General features: G+C 33.4%; 3 protein-coding genes across 3 annotated transcripts; 2 read left to right on the forward strand and 1 right to left on the reverse strand.

Annotated features, from left to right (window-relative positions):
- The first annotated feature begins 1,471 nt into the window (after nucleotides 1-1,471).
- LOC115995002 (ADP-ribosylation factor-like protein 5) lies at nucleotides 1,472-5,934 on the forward strand. Its single transcript, XM_031119395.1, has 3 exons — nucleotides 1,472-1,626; nucleotides 1,771-1,980; nucleotides 5,283-5,934. The coding sequence occupies exons 2-3, from the start codon at nucleotides 1,789-1,791 to the stop codon at nucleotides 5,640-5,642; spliced, it is 552 nt and encodes a 183-aa protein (XP_030975255.1). The 5' UTR covers nucleotides 1,472-1,626; nucleotides 1,771-1,788; the 3' UTR covers nucleotides 5,643-5,934.
- A 102-nt stretch (nucleotides 5,935-6,036) lies between these two features.
- On the reverse strand, nucleotides 6,037-10,849 carry LOC115995003 (guanine nucleotide-binding protein subunit gamma 2). Its single transcript, XM_031119396.1, has 4 exons — nucleotides 10,169-10,849; nucleotides 6,584-6,636; nucleotides 6,437-6,481; nucleotides 6,037-6,336 (listed from the first exon to the last, which is right to left on the reverse strand). Exons 1-4 carry the CDS (start codon nucleotides 10,301-10,303, stop codon nucleotides 6,252-6,254), a joined length of 318 nt encoding a protein of 105 aa, XP_030975256.1. The 5' UTR covers nucleotides 10,304-10,849; the 3' UTR covers nucleotides 6,037-6,251.
- Nucleotides 10,850-18,161: 7,312 nt separating this feature from the next.
- Nucleotides 18,162-18,797, forward strand: LOC115994563 (vegetative cell wall protein gp1-like). Its single transcript, XM_031118768.1, has one exon. The coding sequence runs from the start codon at nucleotides 18,162-18,164 to the stop codon at nucleotides 18,795-18,797; it is 636 nt and encodes a 211-aa protein (XP_030974628.1).
- Nucleotides 18,798-20,450: the final 1,653 nt, after the last annotated feature.

Raw genomic sequence — 20,450 nt, forward strand, 5'->3', positions numbered from 1 at the left:
GTGGTCAGGGGCAAAGCCAAGGGGGGTCGAGGGAGGGCACTTGCCCCTCTAGCCCCACCAAAAAAATCTATTAATATTTCTTCTATTATATTATATAATACAATAAATGCATTTAAAAATTATACAAATAAATGGTTAATAAATAGGATGGTTTTTTAAACCAAAACCAAAACCCTCCTGATGTAACATTTTTATAATTACAATTTCAAAATGATTTTTTATGTAAATAAAACCCTAATAGATAAATAATATAATGAATATGTTATTTTATTTTGAATTTTCTTGTATTCAAATATTGCTTAATATACACATGAATGAATTATTATTTTGAAAATTGATCTCAAATACCATATATATATATATATATATATATATGTTCACTTGCACATACGTAAATGTGATGTCAAATGTAATTTTTGCCCCCCTTAAGTCAGATCTTGGCTCCGCCACTGGTGGTGGTTCCAATGGGGTTCGTGTAGCGGTGGAGATCTGTGGGTTACTGTGAGTTGTGGTTGATTAGTGAGTTTGCTAAAGATCTGTGGGTTGCTGTGAGTTGTGGTTATCAGTGGATTTGCTTGTGGTTGAATGAGCATGGTTTCTGTGAGAGAGAAGTGAGAATATTTTTATATTATTTTAATGTGTAGAATGGTAAAATAAAAGTTGGGATGTTAGGTGTGTTGAAAAATGGTATGGTATATAAATGATAAAGTAGCTTTTGAGATGGTAAAATATAATTTTTTGTAAATTTCGGATGTGAATGCTCTAAGAGGTTTACTATTAACATGGAGCCTAGGATTGACAAACCTTCTTAAAATTGATTTCCTCACATGTTTACAACTTCTTAAATTATATTCACTTAAAGCATATATGTTGGGTATCTTGTGTGTTCTAAGTTAAATCAACTTACAAAGTTTTATGTTTGACATATGAATGATTTGTAGTTTAAATCTTGTATACACTAAAACTTAATTAATTTTTTGATTTGATAATAAATATCAATTAACGTTTTATATTTTTGGAACCTTTATTTTTATTTTTATTTTTTAGAATACTAAGTATTTTTAACACACACACAAAGAGAGGAGAAAGTTTTACTATCATCAGACCAAGACACCAATCAGTTTTTGATGTAGGCGGGGATTGAACCCTAGATCTCTTATACAACTATCAGAAATTTTACCAGTTGAGCTAACTGGAACCCACTATATTTTTGGAACCTTGAATGGGTGTAGACTAGTCTAATATATATATTTTTTTTATGAAAAAAAAAAAAAAAATGTAGTATCATGTATTTACTTTTAAATATATATCCAAATTTCCCATTTGTTTAGGTGTAGTGCAGTGGACCGACTCGACTTACCACTTAAGTTGTAGCGCAGAGGTACACGTCATCTGCCATGGTGGCACCGACAGCATCATCATCATCCACCTCTTTTCATCTTAACTAGTCTAACTTTTTGTCGCTTACAAATTACAAATACTAAATACTAATATTAGAATTTAGATCGAAATCTCTCTCTCTCTCTGGACTCTGATTCTTTCAGCCTAAATTTAGGGTTTTCCTTTTCTCTGCTGCGTTCCCCAACTTCTAATTCCAATTCCAATCCCATAATATCTCTCACTCAGGTTTGATTCCTTTTCATCTCATAATTTTGATCTGATCTGATCAATTTTGCACCTCACAATCGTTTCGATTTGTTTCTTTATTTCTCTTAATCTTCTTCATTCAATCACAAACTCATAAATTTATTTACTTTGGATCTTTTATAGGTTAGTAGTATTATAATAATGGGGGCGATGATATCGAGATTTTGGTTCATGTTGTTTCCTGCAAAGGAATACAAGATTGTGGTGGTTGGGTTAGATAATGCAGGGAAGACCACCACCCTTTACAAATTACACCTGGGTGAGGTTGTCACTACGCACCCTACTGTTGGGAGCAACGTTGAAGAGCTTGTCTACAAGAATATACGCTTCGAGGTTTGCTACCAACTTTTCTACTCTTATTTTGTTACCCTTTGGCTTTGGGAAAGTTTTTGTTTTTCGTTTATTTTTACTAAATGTTTGTGTTCTGTCTTTGGGTTGTTTAACTTTAATTTTATTTTATGTTCATAATCATATTGTAGTTGGAAAGTGATTGTAACTTAAGGAAATAAAGAACTGGGGGGAAGTGAGTTACTTTTAGTTGGGTGATGCTTGTTTTATTTTAGTGTGTGGTAGAAATGGGTTTGATTGAGACAGGGAGAGAGTCTAGTAATATACGGTTAAAAGTGATTTGATTACAAAACAGATTTTGGTACAAGTAGAACATAACCCTAGGATTCAGCCTTAAGTTGATGCCAAATACATGATAAAGAGGCTGCATATACGACAAAGTTCATGGATAAATTCATCCCTCCATTGCTAAAATATCTGCACAGTGGTTGTCCTCTGTGTATGCTTCAGTTGGAATTCCCCAAAGTGGTTTGCAAGGGACCTGCAATCAAGAAGAATGGAACTTAGTGGGTGAGAGTTTGCTTGTAATTGGTTGAGTTGAAGTATGGCATAATTGGTCCTTTTTTTCCTATTATTGATCTAGTATTGTTTCGTTGGCACATTTTGAAATCTGACTTTGCGTATGTTGTGGCTTCTGTTTATGTATGTGGAAAAAAGAAAAGGTAATATTGAAAAGTTGTATTTAAGTGGAACAAAGAAATTTATGCCAAGGATATCTAACATGGGATGTCTCATAAAGATTTCCATGTGGTTTCTATTGACCTGGAGAAAGCATATGATACCTAGAGAGGTTATGTGGTACTTAGAAAAAGAATGGAGTTCCACTAAAGTATATCAAGTAGATTGAGGATATGTATGACAGAGCTGTAATTAGTGTGAGAATGAGTGCAGGATCAACACTAAGTTCATATCACTTTTTATGCTAGCGGTGGATAAGTTCACTAGATCAATTCAATATGAAGTCTCTTGGTGTATACTTTTTGCAAATAGTATGGTTTTAGTGGATGAAACTAGACGTGAAATTAATGTTAAGTTGGAAATTTGGAGAGAGAATTTAAAATCTAAAGGTTGAACTAAAACATAGTACATGGAATGTAAGTTTGGTAAAAGCAGAAACAATGATGTATGGGTTGTAAGACTTGATGGTCAAGAGATACCAAATAATGAGAGCTTTTGATGTATTGGATCACTAGAATGGAGAGATTGAAGAGCATGTGAATTATAGAATAAGACCAAGATGGATGAAGTGCAAAGTGCATCAAGAATATTGTTATGAGCTATTAAATTAGGAAATCCCCTAAAAGTTATGGGTGACCTCTATATAAAAAGATGAGGAGAGTCACTTGAGAGAGGAAAACGATTATTGTACTAGTGAGAAAGAGTTAGTTGATTCAAGTTAGAATCCATAGCCGACCCCAATATTTTTGGGATTGAGGCTTCGTTGTTTTTTCTTCATCTTCTTCTCTTTTTATTTTTGGATTCTTTTTTAAAAGCTATTCAATCCACATGTATAGATGTCTTCTATGTTCTGTTCTCGTTGTTTTCTCAGGCATTAAATGAACAAAAAAATCTTATGCTGGTTTACTTCTTTGGCAGCCAAAAAATGCATTTGTATTTTATCTTTAGGTTTTTGAAAATCTTTGGTTGTACCCACTTTTGCAATCTTACATGTTCAAAATCATTTTCCATATTCCCTTCTCCTTCCTGTTTTCTCCCTATGAAAATCTTTTTGCTGTGAGAAAGATTCAAGTTGGATCTCTCTTTTTTCATACACTTCAACTTGGCTAGATGTACATCTTATTGTGACATGTAATATATTTGTTATTTCTATATTCCTATTTTATGTTTGTCTGCATGTGCAGGAAGGTCTGGTCATATAGAGTTGTCTCAAGTAGTTAAGTTAAAATATATTAGACCTATAAGCAGTACATATATACTTGAGAACTAGGTTGTAACTAATTGACACATTTGTTAGCTCCTAAAGCTTGTGCAAAGACTTGTTTAGAAACGCCATTACAATTGTTGTTTGTTGGGGGAGTTGAACCCATTGTTAGGATATATTTGGATGGAAGGAGAGGATAGAAATGAGAGAGCAAGGGCACCCTTTTTTTCTTTTTCTTTTTTTGTTTGGGGGGGGGGGGGGGGTTTGGACGATCATGTCAGGAGATGTGAAATGATATCTTATCCCCTTACAGCCCCTTTTCCCAATTCTCTCAAATCGGGAGAATATGAAAGAAGATGATACGTCTACCCTTTTGTTAGGGAGAGGAGGGTAAATGATCAAGAGAGGGAGGGAGAAGAGAGAGAATAATTATCTATTTCCTTTATTTGGATGTTCTGAAAAGTAAAATGGAGGAGAGGGGTATATATCCTTCAACCTACTTTGGTTGTTGGGTGGAACAAAAGGAAGATGATAAGATATTTTAATTTGAAAATAGTGTGACAAGTGATCAGGATTTGTTTAGACATTATTGATACTTAAATCGTTAAGGGTAAAAGGGCAGCATAGAAAAAAATTATCAAACAAGGTATCTTCTCCAACCAAATTCCCCCAATTTGAGTGAACCAAAAGGAGGAGGTAAATCCAAATGGGAAGGAATGGAATTCCTACCTCTTCTTCTCTCCCATCCAAAGATACTGTTAGATTGGAGAATATTTTATTGCCCCCATTCTTCTAACTATAGTTTTATTCTTTATTTTACAAGTAAATTAGAATCAACTCAAAGAAATTGTGAACCTCTTATTCCTTGATACTGCATCCAATTTTCTAATCAACATACAAAGAAATAATGGAACTTTTAATTATGCCTTCTATTACAGTATGCGTGAATGTTTAAAATACAAAAAACTAAAAGTTGGACATTGTCAAGATGATCAACAGCTTGATTTTTTTGTAATGAATATTCATGGTAATGCAACCAGAAAAGAAATTGAATTATCATAGACCAATGGTTCTAAAAATTTGTTAGTGATTTTCCTGTATCGATAAAGGTTATGATAGTTGAGGCTTGTCATCTTAACTTGTGAAACTCTTTTAGGTTTTCTATTCCATCTGGAAAATGAATATATTGTTTGTGCCTATGTTGTTTTGAATGGTTAACTTGATCATGTGCGTGAGAAGTTGTATAATTGCTTTGTAGCATCAATCTTGGTTTCATTTTAGACATAATAGATAGGGGATTGAACATGCCTGGCTAAATGGCTGAGAGTTGTTGAAAAAATGACATTTATCCGTCTGAAATGTAAAGCAGCTAAACATGATTATTTGCCAATGTTGTTCATGTCAGGTTTGGGATCTTGGTGGACAAGAAAGACTCAGGACATCATGGGCAACATACTATCGTGGAACGCATGCCATTATAGCGGTGATAGACAGCACTGATAGGGCGAGGATCTCAATTATGAAGGATGAACTCTTCAGGTTGCTGGGACATGAGGATCTACAACATTCTGTTATACTAGTTTTTGCAAACAAACAAGACCTTAAGGATGCCATGACCCCAGCTGAAATCACTGATGCCCTTTCTCTTCACAGCATCAAGAATCATGATTGGCACATTCAAGCCTGCTGTGCCCTCACAGGAGAAGGGCTGTATGACGGCCTGGGCTGGATTGCCCAGCGGGTCACTGGGAAAACTCCAAGTTGATTAAGGAATGGAAGAAATGTATAAAACAGAAGAAAGTAAAATTTATGTATCCATTCATTCATGGGTTTGAAGGATGAGTGATATAAAAGCCTCTTTTATGTATCATCTAAACTGTATGGGAGCTACTCCCAAACAAATTTGTAGATCATTCAGTTTTTATTTGCTCTAAGAAATTGTGTTCTACTCAATGAAGTATTCAGTAACACATTCATGTTGAACCATGCTGTACAACAAAAGAGATTTTCATGTTATGCGTTTTAGAGCATATAATTGAAAACTGTTTTTGCTTTTTCGGTGGGGGGTTTGCTGTGAATTAAAAACATCTCGATGGTAAGAAGGTAATGCAATGCAATTGTCATCTGTACCATTGAGCCTTTCATGAATCATTTACCAATGAGAAAGTTTTGCTATAAAATCCTCATATGCACAATGAAGCATTCCACCAAATGATTGCCAATTGACACAGAAAATCTACTCAAGCTGTAAGAAACTAATTTAAAGGTTTTTCTTTTCTTTTCTTTTTTCCCCTATGGCTGTTACATGTCTGTAAGTTAAAGCGTCTGCCAAAATATGATCATGGAAGTTGGTTCTTGAATTTCACTATAATCATCACAATATCCAGCATCTGCAACCTTTTGAATCTTGTGGGCCTTCAAACCATCGGTCCCAAAATGGATTTATTGGGCCAGTTGTTCTGCCAAACCAAAAGAAATATGATTTTATATAAAAGGTCAAAATGAAGCAGGGGAAAATTTTAAAGCATTGAAAGAATATGTTAGGCAGGGAAGTATTACACTGAGAGCAAAGGATCAGGCCTTGATTCCACTTTGCTTAGCATTCTGGCATGCAGAATAGAAACTCAAGCTTGTGAATTGACATAGTAAAAACTAAAGGTTAGATAAATGTTAAATTAAGTACTCTATATATTTTCTCATTCTTACTCCTTGCTTGCAGCTGAGGCCTTTTCCATCTTTTCAAGCTGTTCCAGCTCTTCCTGCACGTGCAGCAAATCCAGTCAGTCCAATAGCCAAAAATATAAACAATGCTAAAATTACATCTAGAATATGTAGCAAGAAGGAAAGTTATCTAATCTAATACTAATTACAGAAAACACTCACATTGAACTGTGAGGTTATTCAGAAACAGAAATGTGTCCAAAACCATCACATCTCAGTAGGTCAGTTCCTCTGGATGTTCTTTGCCTCTCCAATTACCAGATTGATTAAACTATATTTACCAGAAATACTTTCCCATGACAAATTTATTGCAATAGGCTATCTAAACCTCCCATAAAATTCCCAAAACTATACACAAAATAGATGCCACAAAATAACTATGGGAAGCACTGGGAACTATCAAGATAGCCAATATGGGAGGCACATACAATAGAATCAAGCAACAGAGGCAGAAATCAACCCAAAAAAGTTGGATATAAGATAAGAAACTGATCAAATATACCCAATTACCAGAAGCAACTAGACATGAGGATGAAGTTCTCTAGAAACATAGTCATACCTAGTGCACAAAGCTTCCACTTTTGCGGGCTCTGGCTGAGGTGATTGGTAAGCAGCTTTACACCCAATTTTTCGGGAGAGGTTGATTCCCAAATATGAGAAAACCCCTCTTTTCCTTTTTATTTTTTATTTCTTTTAAAAAATTATTTGGTTTGACATACTGTGTCAAATATTCACACATGAAACTATCAACTTCCTAGATGTTTTGATTATTCAGACAGACTCAAACAAAATTACCAGAAAAGTTCTCCATAGGGTTTGGATGTGAATAATGGAAAGTAGTTTCCCTACTGAGATACTGCTATATTATACATGAAAAACTTTTCAGATGTAGATCTGACATAACTTCTAAGCTTCCTACCAACTCCCAACAGCCAAATATAGTCTATGTAGCCATCCTTCACATTGGAAGTGTTCCAAAAAGCAACATGACAGTACCTAATTCCTTCCTTAATTTGAATTACACATTTCACTGCTGGTGGAAGTCTGAGTTACAAACTCCAACGCTGTTAGTAGCACATCAAGGCAGAGGACCCTGCTGCATGCCTATGGAAACTTGTTATCTCAATGGAGCTTTCCTCAAGCTCGGTGCTAGTTGACAGCAGTGAAATAAACTGAAGGAAATGAGAAGGTAGCTGGATTAGCCAACTCTACTGATTTTTATGACCCGATTTATTTAAAAGAGAAAATGGCTTGCCTACTGGGGCAACCTGTCAATTAGGATTAACAGTGACCAAAGGTGAGAAGATTTTTTAATTTTTGTTTGGGGAAGGGAAGGGCCGGGGGGGGGTGGGGGAGGCACAGAGGAAAGGGTAATAGGATTTGAAAGTACAACTTGTTTGAGAAGAGAAGGTAATTCCAGGTTTGAGCAATGTACCTAATTTGTCAAACTTGTTGAGATGCTAACATTCTCTTTTAGATAATTTATACTATAACTTTTAAGGTGTACAAGCATAAACCCCAGGGTGATTTCTGGGCACACAAAAATTTGCAGCAACTGCAAAAACAGTTCCCAGATATATTGAATACATAATAAACTAGGGTTTCAATAACATATGCTAGTCCGTTGAGGCCTTGAGCATTGTACCAGAAACCTGATTAGCTGCATAGCCAAGTCGTTTACACAATTTGTCCACAATAATGAAGACCTTTCCATAAGTTCTCAAACTTCCAAGGATCTCTTAGGAGAAACTGTAGCTCACCCACTGTATATGAGGCAAAGTGTACAATATAATTTCCATGCCAAGATGTTTAAGCTTTTTCCCAATTATGTATACTTAAATCTGACTCTGAACCTAAAAACAGAAAATCAAGAATTTTCTTCTCCCTCTGACTTCACTTGTATATCTTCAGTAACCCAAAATTTCCAACAACAGCAAGTCTCTAACTTCCTCTATCTCCTATGCAATTAAATTGTACCGACACAACTCAAGTCTCAATCAATTGATTCAAAAAGGATTTTTTTTTAAAAAATGAATGAAATAAATTACAGCTCAAAAATGTAAGGAATGAGGATACGAAAATTTATTCACTTGGATTTTCAACATACTGATTGCATGTATCAAGTCATTGTTATACCTTCCACAGAGAGATATGTTAGAACAGTGATAGATCAGTTCAAGCATTTGAAGGAATTATCCAACCATAAATGTTATGCAAGATTCTCCAGAGGATCTAAGTCTAACACCATTTAAATAAGTGTGCGTAAGGTTATGTAGCCCCTTTTTTTTAACAACAAGAATTACTATGGGTCGATGCAAAATCATAGTTAAGTATTTGTGCATCATACATTGTTTATCAAAATCATAGTACGGTATTTTTTCTTCATACATTGTTCATATGTAAATAGTCAAACCTAAGAATTATCCAAATTCAAAAAACCAGGTTGCCCAATATTAACTTTAAAATAAGAAAAACAAAAACAAAAACCTACACTCTAAATGGCAAGACCTACATCTCACCTTCCAAGATGGAAGAAAACAAATTGCCTACGAATTCCAACAAATCTAGCTGCTTGACACTTATGAGAGACAACAGCAATCAAGTTTAGTTGCATCAAAAGGAATACGGAATGCAGATAGAGTGAGGGGACAATAAAATACACTCACACAATCAACTATTTCTCAGATTTGAAATTTCTATCATCCTATCTACTGCAATTGGAATTGAGTTTCCTCACTATGCATTATAAACTACATTGACTAAGGAAAATCAAGTGTCCACACCTCTTTTCCCAAGAGTACCAAAAATTCACTTGCTCAAAAACCTAATCACTGCAATCTAATGTAAAATATTTTAAGTTTGTAAAGGATAGGGTCGTAAGGATAAATCTAGAAAATACTTTTCTGAAAACAGACCATTCACAGTCAATGAAACAGTAAGTCACTACCGTTTTTGAGACCAATGCACATTTGGCAACAAGAAACATAACACATCGCAAGGATACCCATAAACTGATAAAGGGATCTGCATTGAACTTCCTGAACTCTGTTGTGATCAGAAAACATCAGAAACCGTACCCCCTAATTCAGCACACAGAATCAGAAGTAGCAATCTTTTAACATGACCCAACTGCGTTCCACAAGGTCTTTATGTTTCTTAAAAACCATGAAGATAATTGCAAACTGCTCAAAGCCTCAAGTTCTGCACCATTTCAACATATTCACCAATTGGACGAAGAATCCAGGTCCATTCCCAACTCAACAAAAGTAGTGGCTTATCAAGAATATCTGTTATGTTAAAGATAATAATATTTCAACTAGGTTCCTATCTCAAAATTCCGGCATTTGTTATATCAAGTTTGAAATATGAAACTAACGACCTATTAGGCGACTTTACACTTTACAGAGACAACAAATAAGTAAATTCAAAACTGCCCAGATTACCATTTATTCGTTTATAAACACAAACACACACAATCAGATAAAAGGAAACAATAGAGGACTAAACATTCAATAACTCAAGAAAACAACATCATAGGCCAGAAACAATTTATTAAGAATAAGAAGTTACCTCTAAGAATCTAGCTTCCTGTTCAAGCCGCTTCAGCTCTGCTTGTATCCGATGCTTCCCTCTCGTATCAGGGGTTGACAAAGACTGGACCCGCTCGGTTCTCGGGCTCGCGGATTCGGAACTACCCGATTGCATCTCAGCATACAACAACCAAAAAAGGAATATAAAAGCCCTAGCTTTACGGAAGAAAAAACACACCACTTATATATGGACCCAACTCAAAAACAAGGGAAGTAAAATCAACAGAAAGACCCCATTAGACAACAAAAGAAGGAAGACCCAGAGATCTTAATGGACCCCACAAGCGCTCCTTCATTGATTAAAAGAAAAGACGCGGATCTAATAGAAAGACAGAGAGTTTTTATCGCCTTTTACCAAAAAAAAGACAGAGAGTTGGGTTGGAAGGGATTCTTGTTTGGCCGTTTTAGCCTGAGCTTTTCAAGGGAATGAATGAAAATAAATAATAATAAAAAAATGAAAACTTTGTTGTTGATGTTTTTGCGTAGTGTATAGTCATTAGTCAGTAGTGCTCGTGTGAAAGCTGGTGGTCTCTATTGTGATTCTCATTTTCTGTGTCTTTTTTGTCTCTCTACGGTCTCTTTGGCGTTCACTTACCAAAAAGGGTCTCTGTCTCTCTCTGCTTTTCGACTTTGTGCAGCTCCACGCGATGTTCCCCTGTGCGGTGACTGTGACAGTGGACTCTGTCAAAAACAATCTTACTTTTCCCTTAACTATAATAAGAGACTTCCCTAAATAAATAAAATAAGAGTTGGGATCAAGTTTTTATAGTTAAAAATAAGCATAAAAATGAGGAATGGTAAATAAAATTTGATTAATTAATTACAAAAAATATCATAAATATTTGTTAATAAGATAAATCTCCTTTTTTTGGACAGGAAAATGGATCTCATTTTGATAAAACATCAATCTTGAAATTATAAGTTGATGCATAGTTGTCAAAACGTGAATCGTATCGTGAATCGATTTTTAATTTTTCTGTATCATATATCATATCGTACCGCATCGTATATCATAAGATACATAAACACTTAATAAAATTTATAAAAAATTATAAATATACATATAATTTATAAAAAAATTATAAATATACATATATATATATAAAAGGTATATTCATTATAAATTTTGAATATATTCAACTAATGACTAATTTATTCATCACTTATGTAACGATATTTAACAAACTTACTAAATAAATTAAATTAGCATGTGTTTATAACATTAGCATTCAAATTTCCTAAATTCAAAGGTGATAGTATATTACAAATGAGCCAAAATAATAATTTATTTTCATCATATTCATCATATTGCCCAATCAACCCCCTTTAAGTCAATACTATCATCATGTTTATAATTTTGCAAACTTATTTCTTCATTAAAATTTTCGTCATCGTCATTTGTCATCAACATTTACAATCTCTTCTTGTTCTTTTTATTTTAATAATATTTTTATAAATTTTTTTTTGGCATTCTAGTTTCTTGGACTTATAACAATAATGATAAAAATAAAAAATTTATATTGTCAATTAATATTTTATTCGTAGTATATAAAATAAATTTGTAAATATTAAAGTGAAGGGTAAGTGTGTACTATGTAGTCTAATTGTAGGAGAGAGCAAAAAAAACTTATTAATATGTTATTTTAGTAAGGTAAACTAAGTAAACTAATAATTTTTTGTTAAAAACAAGTCTAACAACTTGTTAGATTCAAATAAAAGTACAAATTTTAACAAAAAATCTCATTTTAAAGCATTTGTCCATGTATCGTATGATACGTACGATTTTACGATATGATACGATTCATATGATATGCATATCGTACAATTCATGAGCACTTACGATACGCTGATACGATATAAAACTTTTTACGCACAATACGATACATATCACGTATCGTACGATACTAACAACTATGAGTTGATGTACGAAACTCATCCCATGTAAGTTATCTTACATAAAATTTTAAGAAAGATTATAAATAAATATAAGGAATGGATATCTAACATCAATAAGCTCATTGTGAGATAGAGGACTGTGAATTTCAAGGTAAATTACAAAAACTACTTGTTTGGTATTGTAAGGACACAATTTGGTTCCTTAACCCAAAAGGTAAAAGGATCTAGGTCCAAAGAGTTCAATATAAAGAATTTGTAGAGAGTGGATTAGAAAATTAGGCTCTAATGAGTTGGATCACAATTATAATGGATCCAGATGACAATAAAGTAAAGATAGACTAGTTTTATCTAAAGAAAATAGTCATCAGCACAGTCCGAGGAAATCAGTTCTTGAATATATCTCTTAAATTTGATTACAAGCACAATTCTTGTTGCTACATAATTTTTTCTCTTAATCCTCCAGTCCCTTTCCCTTAGAATCTTCTTTCTATTTTATACTATCTTCCTTCTTTCATCTCTACCCTCCATGTGTAGATTAGATTGCTGGTATTGATCTTTATCCCATTAGTACCTTCCTAAAGTTTTTGGGAAGTAGCTATAAGGCTGAAAATTACTGTTTCAGGTATCACTTCCTCATTAATGCGATCAGAGAATTAGTTACAGAGCATTCAATGCGATGGTAGCAGTTTTCTCTTAGATATTATATGGCTTCCCCCTATCTTGTACTTCTAGGATACTTGTCCTTATCAATAGAACCTCCTTGAACGTTGCCCTGGATGGCAGACAACACCATCGGATCTCGGCTTTGCTCAACCGAGGAGGCATTCATTCTCGGACCACCTTCTTGGACTCTTACGACCAAACCTTACCTCTTCATTCACTAACATGGATTCCCATAATAGTGTTTTACCCGTCCTTGGACTATTTAATGTCCTTGGATTGGGCCCTTGGCCCAATATATATATATATATATATATATATATATATATAGATACATACTATTGGGTCTATCACCCCTACAGGTATAATCTTATAAGATGTGATTGATTCGAATTAATCAGTTGAGGATTCATAATAACTCAAAAAAAAATTATATTAAGGTTTCTTGTTATTGTACTTATCTCTCATGTTGTTTTCTTTATAATGCATTTCCTATAACTTTAATGGCATTCGATGATGTGGCAAATGACAACAATAACATTTAAGAAAGAATAGATTCTCAAAAAAAAAAAAAAAAATTTAAGAAAGAATTAAAGAAAAAATATGTTCAAGGTGGAGTAAGGATTTAACTCCAAGGTGAAACTTTTATATACACATGTATGTATTACACTAATATATATATATATATATATATTAATGATATATTTTAATGTAACAAAATTCACAAAATGATATTGTATTAGTTATATTTTGTTTCTCTCAAATTATTTATCTACTAAGGATTTTTGGTATGAATAAGTTGTATTTTGATCTTTTTTTTCAAAGTCAAAATTTCATGTTTGGGTGAAAATATTTTTAATAGTTTTTTTTTAGAAACTACATTTTTAATAGTTAGATAGACACCAAGTACAACTTACATAAATTTATGTTATATGTAATTATCCCAAAATTTAAAGGAGGCTAAATTATTAAATAAATAATTTGTGTTCCTATTAATTTTAATTTATATATAATTAAAAAAATACAATAATGTTCTATAAAAATTTAGTTTTGTTATAATTTTTTTCTCTTACCTTCCTTTTCTATTCATAGGTATTGAACTTTAAAAGACAAAGATTTTCTTCCTTTTTATTTAATGAATTTTTAAAAATAAAAAACTTAAGAGATTGTTGATTATAAGTATGATATTTTCAATAAACTCACCCAAAAAAAAAAAAAAAAATGGAAGAGGAAGGGTAAAAGTCGTAAGTTAAATATTGTCTTTTTAAATTTTAGGTAGGCTGGCAATTCCAACCCCCATTCTATCCGGTTTCATCTATAGACTATAGTCGAAGGAGTTAAAGAGACAACTAAATATATGAGGGTCGAACAACATCTTTTTTCAATTGACATTATTGACACTTGCCACATTATTACAAACTAAATTAATGGAGATACCTCACAAAGTAAATCATAGGAAAAATAATTGTTACAAAAAAATCTCATGATAACTCCATGATCTAAGGATATACAACATGGATGTGATATTTATAATTTACTCTATTTAAAAAAAAAAAAAAAAATTGATGTGATAATATGCGATTGGGTATAAGGTATAAGTATCGTATGTTGTGTAAATCAAAGCAAAAAAGAAAAAAGAAAAAGAAAGAAGAAGATATAGCATACAAGCAGTTTAATAATTCAAAAAACACAACCAATTTGTGACAAAATATAAGTAAATTAAATTTATAATGTCCAAGAATTGTTCATAGGAGAGCAACTAATTATATTATATTTATTAGAGATATCTTGGTCCAAGACATATTATTTTGAGTTAGTCTTGGATAAGTCTAGCATTCTATAATGGTTTGAACTTTGAACCAATATTATGACAAGAATTATCTAAGGAAAAATTAAGAAAAATATAATGATTAAAAACCCCAGAAATTTATCATAGCAAATTACGGAAAGCTCTCTCATAAAAATAAGTGATTTTTTTTTTTTAATGCAAAAAAAAGAAGAGTGATTTTTGAATTTTGTCTATCTTTTTAGAGAGCGTATTAGGACGGGACGATTATGCGCGTGACAGTAGCGGCGGCGGCGGCGCCACGGTGCTTAAGAAATGGAAGTCCACTAGCTAGGGAAGTGGCACGTCGTTGTCCTTGTTCCTCTGTGTTGTGCACGCGATTACTATAAAATACACAAGCGCGTGTTGTTGGCTCATGTTTGTTAAACTGTGTTGGGTATTTGCTCTGTTGTACAGTAATTTGCAGTTGCACTGCCTGTTTCTCTTTGTCACCTTTGCTTTGTCTTTATTGGCCATGAGCCATGACTTGAAGATGAAATTGTGGGAATTCAAACTCAAAATGGTTTTCTTTTAATTTAACCCGACCCTCCCACGGGCCCTCCCTCCTACTCCTATATTTGTTTAGTTTGAGGTTGTATCAATCAATAACCTTTTTTCTTTTTCTTTTTCGGTTTTGTACCACTTTCATATTCAAGTCTACAACCCGTAAGTAGTTGCAAAAATTTACAAAATATAAAAAATACTTAATTTTATATATTTTAATAAAAAAAACACCTATATTAGTATTTGTAAAAATGTGCAAATATACACCATTATTTTGCAAATGAACAATAACCGTGCATATATACACGATTACTGTTCATATGCAAGTGAAATTTTTTTTTTTCTCTTTTCTATCAAACTACTTCTCTTCCTCTATGTCTACAATAACCCGCAACTTCCCCAATGTCTATAACAACCCAGCGCGGCATAATAAGAAGAAAGAAGAAGAAAATAACCACCCAACCACCAACCGAATCTGCCGCCCGATCTACTGCCACTGCTACTGCCTAATCTGTTGCCGTCGGGTCTTCCACCGTTGCTGTTCCCAGATTTACTGCTGTATATGAGTGTTGAGGGAGACGGTCCAGACAGTTTGGGATATGGGTTTGGAATTGATATTTGATAGATAGGTATTAATAAATAATAATAAAAGAATAAATAATATTATTTAAGTAGAATAGATTTGTAAAATAGATAAACTGATATGGGTGTTTTGGAAATGTGGTAGTGTAAAATAAATAAAAAAAAGTAAAATTTTAGTGTAAAATAGACGGAAAAATTTGATTAGACTGATGTGAATGCTCTAATTTCTAACCATATATACAAAATGACACAACGATATGGGGCTGTTAAAAATTTAGCCAAGAATTTGTCTTACATACGTTAGAAGGAGATGCACACACGGAATGAATTCTGGACATTTTTATACATAGATATATAATTGCTCTTTTTTATTATTATATTAAGATATCAATCATACTAGTGTAGGCCAATTCGGTAATTACATTTTTGTGAATGATTCAAATATATTAGATCTCATGTTGTTAGCATTTTAGGAAAAACAATCTTGACATTTTTCAAAATTAGAAGCTCATAAAAATATGGTTGATAATTAAATTTAATAATAATAACAATAAAAGACATCTGGTTTGTAAAACTAAAATTACGTAAATGAGCTTCTTTTTTTTTTTTTAATTGTATAAACACAATAGTAACAACACCTACTATTATTTATGTACCAAATTTATACACATAATTTATCAATTTTTATTCAAATATTTATGATTCACAACTAGAAATCAGTAGGCAAAAAAAGTTACTAGTGTGAATATTCACATTATTCATAACCTTTCCTTTATGTTAAACAAACCATAGAAAATTGCCTCATGCTAACGAATGCGTTTAAAGTATTGGTTAACAATCCTTTTAAATAAATTTTTGATTGGAAAAGAAAAAAAAATGTTTTGACAACATTTTCATTTTTCATAAAAGTGATGTTAAAACTTTTCTAAAATGAATTGTTAACTAATACCATAAAAACACTTGTTAGCATTTCCCTTACTTGAAATATCCTTAGGGCATTAGTTAACAAACCTTTTTAAGAAAGTTTTTATTGGAAAAAAAAAATGTTTTAACAAGTTTTTCATTTCCCATAAAAGTGATGTCAAAACTTTCCTAAAATAGATTATTAACTAATACCCTAAGAGCATCAACACCAGCTCGTGGATACTCATCTAAAATACAAAAAGTGCTCCAATTTACACATTTTATCCCAAAATCTTTCCACATCAATTCTTGTAAAAATGTCTAAATATACATGATATCTTGCAAAATGAACAATAACCGTGCATATATACACGGTTACTGTTCACCGTGTAAACGATTTTTTAATTCTTTTTTCTCAACAAACCGGCGCGCCAGAATAACCACCCAACCCAGCACAGAGAATTAACCCAAAATCAACAGAAGACAAACCCACTGAAAACCTAACTTAAAATCAATCAAAACTCACCGGTAAACCCAACCCAAAAACAATCCAACCCTACCGGAAAACTCAGCCCAAACCATACTCAATGGAAAACTCACGTGAAATGCCCAACGGAACCGGATCTACTGCCACTGCTGCCGTCCGATAGTCTTCCATTACTGCCGCCAGATCTTCCATTGCTGTCATCAGTTGGGGGTGGGAGGCGAAGGGTCGGTGGTGAAGGAAGAGAGGGAGGGGCGAAGGAAAGAGGGAGGGCAAAAGCGAGCTGGATTGGTGGAGAGCTGGATCGGGGGCAAGCTGGATCAGCGGCGACGACGGGCTGTGATGCAACTGTGAGGAAGAGAGTGAGGGAAAGAGAGGAATGTGTGAGAGAACTGTGATGTTTTGGGTGTTTATGAGAGAGAAGGTATTAATAGATAATAATAAAAAAAAACAATAAATAATATTATTTAATTAGAATAAATGTGTAAAATAGATTAACTGATGTGGGTATTTTGGAAATGTAGTAGTGTAAAATAGAAAAGATAGATTTTTAATGTAAAATATATGGAAAATTTTAAACGGACTGATGTGGTTACTCTAATAGCATTCGCTAGGACTTCTCTTCCTTGAATTTTATTAGAGATTTTTTAAAATTTTTTTTTTTTAAATCCACTCTAATTCATAATGTTGAAATTAACGGTTAACGATGTAAATGAAAAAGAAAGGCTGACATAGAATTCAAGAAAAAAAAAAAAAAAAAAAGCATTAAATAATTGCTATTAATTTGTGTGATCCTCTCCAATCTTCCTGTCCGCATTAAATGGAGGTTAAGTAGCTTAACAGTTGGACACCTGGAAATAGTAAATACAAACATGATTGACAGGCAATTAAAGAGTGGAGATTGCACTATCTAAGTTTGAACTCCAAAAAGAAAGCAGAGAGATACACCAAAGCTGCGAAGGATACGTGTTAAAGTTTGGGAATGAGTACGTAAATAGTCGTACCCTTTTGCATGACACACATATGTCGTTCTCACTGCCACATGTATGTCCAAGTGTCACATTCTCTGACACATGTTATCCGTCCATCCTCTGTTCTCTTTATAATATAATAATATAAATGCTGCCTCCTGGTCCCGATCTACCATTTTCAACACAGATCTTTTACGTACCAAAACATGTCCTCTCTCTCTCTGCAATTTCTTCCACCCTCATCAAAAGGACCTGGACCCCATTTTACTCCTTCAACTCCACCACCACCGCTAAAGCCCCACCATTGCTACTTATTTCCCAGTACAGTTCAATCATAATCTCACTCAGAAACCAAAATCCCACTTCCCTCTCTGCTCTTTTGCTACCTAATAATGATCCTTTCAAGAGTCCCCCTGAGCTTCCCAAGCTACCTAATCATCAACCTTTACCTACTGTTCCATTGGAGGTCCCTCAGATTTCCACTACTCCTGAGATTGACCCCGCTAATCCTCCACCCTATGGTCCAGACCCTGTACCCGTGCCTGGACCCGAATTCCCAAAACCGGCGATACCACCACAACCGGATCCCGGACCGGAACTCCCTAAACCACCAATACCGCCACGTCCAAACACACAGCTGGACCCCGGACCGGAACTCCCAATACCGTCACGCCCGGATCCCGATATCCCACTTCCAAAACCGGATGTAGTGCCCCTGGATTATATTCCACAGAGGCCACAGGCAGGAACGGAACAGAATTTGAACTTGAGGGCCAAAGCATGAACCAAAAAAATTTCTTATGACATGGTTTATTAAAAAAAAAAAAAATCATGGTAGATAAAAAATTACACTTTATTACCTAAATATTTAAGTAAAAAAAGAATATAATATGTACAAAAAAAGTTAAAAGTTATAACATGATATTTTAACATTCTTCAAAGAAGTAGAAAACTTCAGTTCTCCAGATTTTGAATAATTGGAATAATATGTTGATTTTATTATGTTAACCAACTCACTACTATGATAATACCAGGGCCGGAGATAGTGCCTCCGCCATTTTCGGATATCAGTCCACTGACTGGGCCCTATGTTTTGTAGGAGCTAGGTGAATTAATGTATGGATTGGTTCTTGATTAGCTTCCAAATTCCAACCTTTTGATTTATATATATATTTGCTTGGTTTTTTTTTTTTTAATTAGTGCTTGAAAATTAAATTCTTAGCATCCAACGTTGCTGGTAAATAAAAAATGTTACAGAAGCTATGAAACCTATCCAATTCCAGTAGGTCAGAGTTTTGAGCTGGGGTCTGCTCGTTCTTGATTAAATTTTGTACTTCAAATTATTATTATTATCATTTTTTTTTTTTTGGGGTGACTTCTCGTTATATATGTACAACTCTAAAATATATATATATATATATATATATTAAAATTAAATTTACATACTCGTATCGAGATCCTTATCCTTTCCTCTGTGTGTTTGTGACAACTTCACAATTCAAACTTATGTGTTGGGTATTTTTAGGAGTGATTGTTTTTATTGTGATCACACAAATAAATCTGGGAAGTCTATCCATTCATTCTTAGTGGATATTTCTTCTAAATTGAACATAGCAAGTTCACCTGCCCTATTCACCTATGATAGGCCTAAAACTTATTGGCCACTTGTAATAAATTAACCAATTAATTTAGTCAAATGAAATTAATTAGATTCAATTACATGCAATGAGCATGGTAGTACAAACAAATCACCAAATAACTAAATGTAGTGGAAATTAAATTTAACACAGGTGATTTGTTTACGAATGAGGAGAACCACCGAGATAAAATCTCACCGGGTGATTTTAAGATCTACCATTTTCCAAATTCTGTTTTTGTAAACCTCGACAGATAGAAACTATCGAGCATCTGTCGAGCTAGCTGTCGAGCCATGGGGCTAAAACAACTTCTTAAACCTCGACACATGCTAGCTGTCGAGTTTTAGTAACTCTGCACTTTCAGCTTGTTTTCTTGGATAGATTTGAAGGTTTCAACATTTGATCTTGAAACATGGTTTTTTGAAGTATTTAAATACATCCTAAATCTACCTAAATACAAGTAAAGTGCATTTTGTTAAAGGATTAGTCAATTACATAAAATATTGACAAATGTTCCTAACAAGTGAATCACATATGTCCTAACAATCTCTCCCTTTGGCAATCCGTGACAAAACCACAACAAACAAATGAACATATGAGAGAAGTCATAAATCACTCAACTTATATTCACTTGTTGAATACAATAAAATCTATCCTAACACAAACTTTTGAAAAACTTTGCAAGAAGAGAGTTTATGGCAAGAAGAGAGTTTATGGTAAGTAGACTTTGACAACCTGTATTTCTGAAACACTTTAGACAAAACTCATCAAGACATCTTTGTGTGAAACAGAAATAATAG

The sequence above is a fragment of the Quercus lobata genome, chromosome 6 (genome assembly GCF_001633185.2).
Source record: "Quercus lobata isolate SW786 chromosome 6, ValleyOak3.0 Primary Assembly, whole genome shotgun sequence".
Classification (NCBI taxonomy): Eukaryota; Viridiplantae; Streptophyta; class Magnoliopsida; order Fagales; family Fagaceae; genus Quercus; species Quercus lobata.

Excerpts from the sequence above, each read along its gene's own strand:
- LOC115995002 (XM_031119395.1), top strand. The coding sequence starts at position 1,789 with ATGGGGGCGATGATATCGAGATTTTGGTTCATGTTGTTTCCTGCAAAG. Across the intron at positions 1,981-5,282 it reads ACAAGAATATACGCTTCGAG|GTTTGGGATCTTGGTGGACA; the intron begins GTTTGCTACCAA and ends TGTTCATGTCAG.
- LOC115995003 (XM_031119396.1), bottom strand. The coding sequence starts at position 10,303 with ATGCAATCGGGTAGTTCCGAATCCGCGAGCCCGAGAACCGAGCGGGTC. Across the intron at positions 6,482-6,583 it reads GCCTCAGCTGCAAGCAAGGA|AATGCTAAGCAAAGTGGAAT; the intron begins GTAAGAATGAGA and ends TCTGCATGCCAG. Across the intron at positions 6,337-6,436 it reads CCTGATCCTTTGCTCTCAGT|AACAACTGGCCCAATAAATC; the intron begins GTAATACTTCCC and ends TTGGTTTGGCAG.
- LOC115994563 (XM_031118768.1), top strand. The coding sequence starts at position 18,162 with ATGCTGCCTCCTGGTCCCGATCTACCATTTTCAACACAGATCTTTTAC.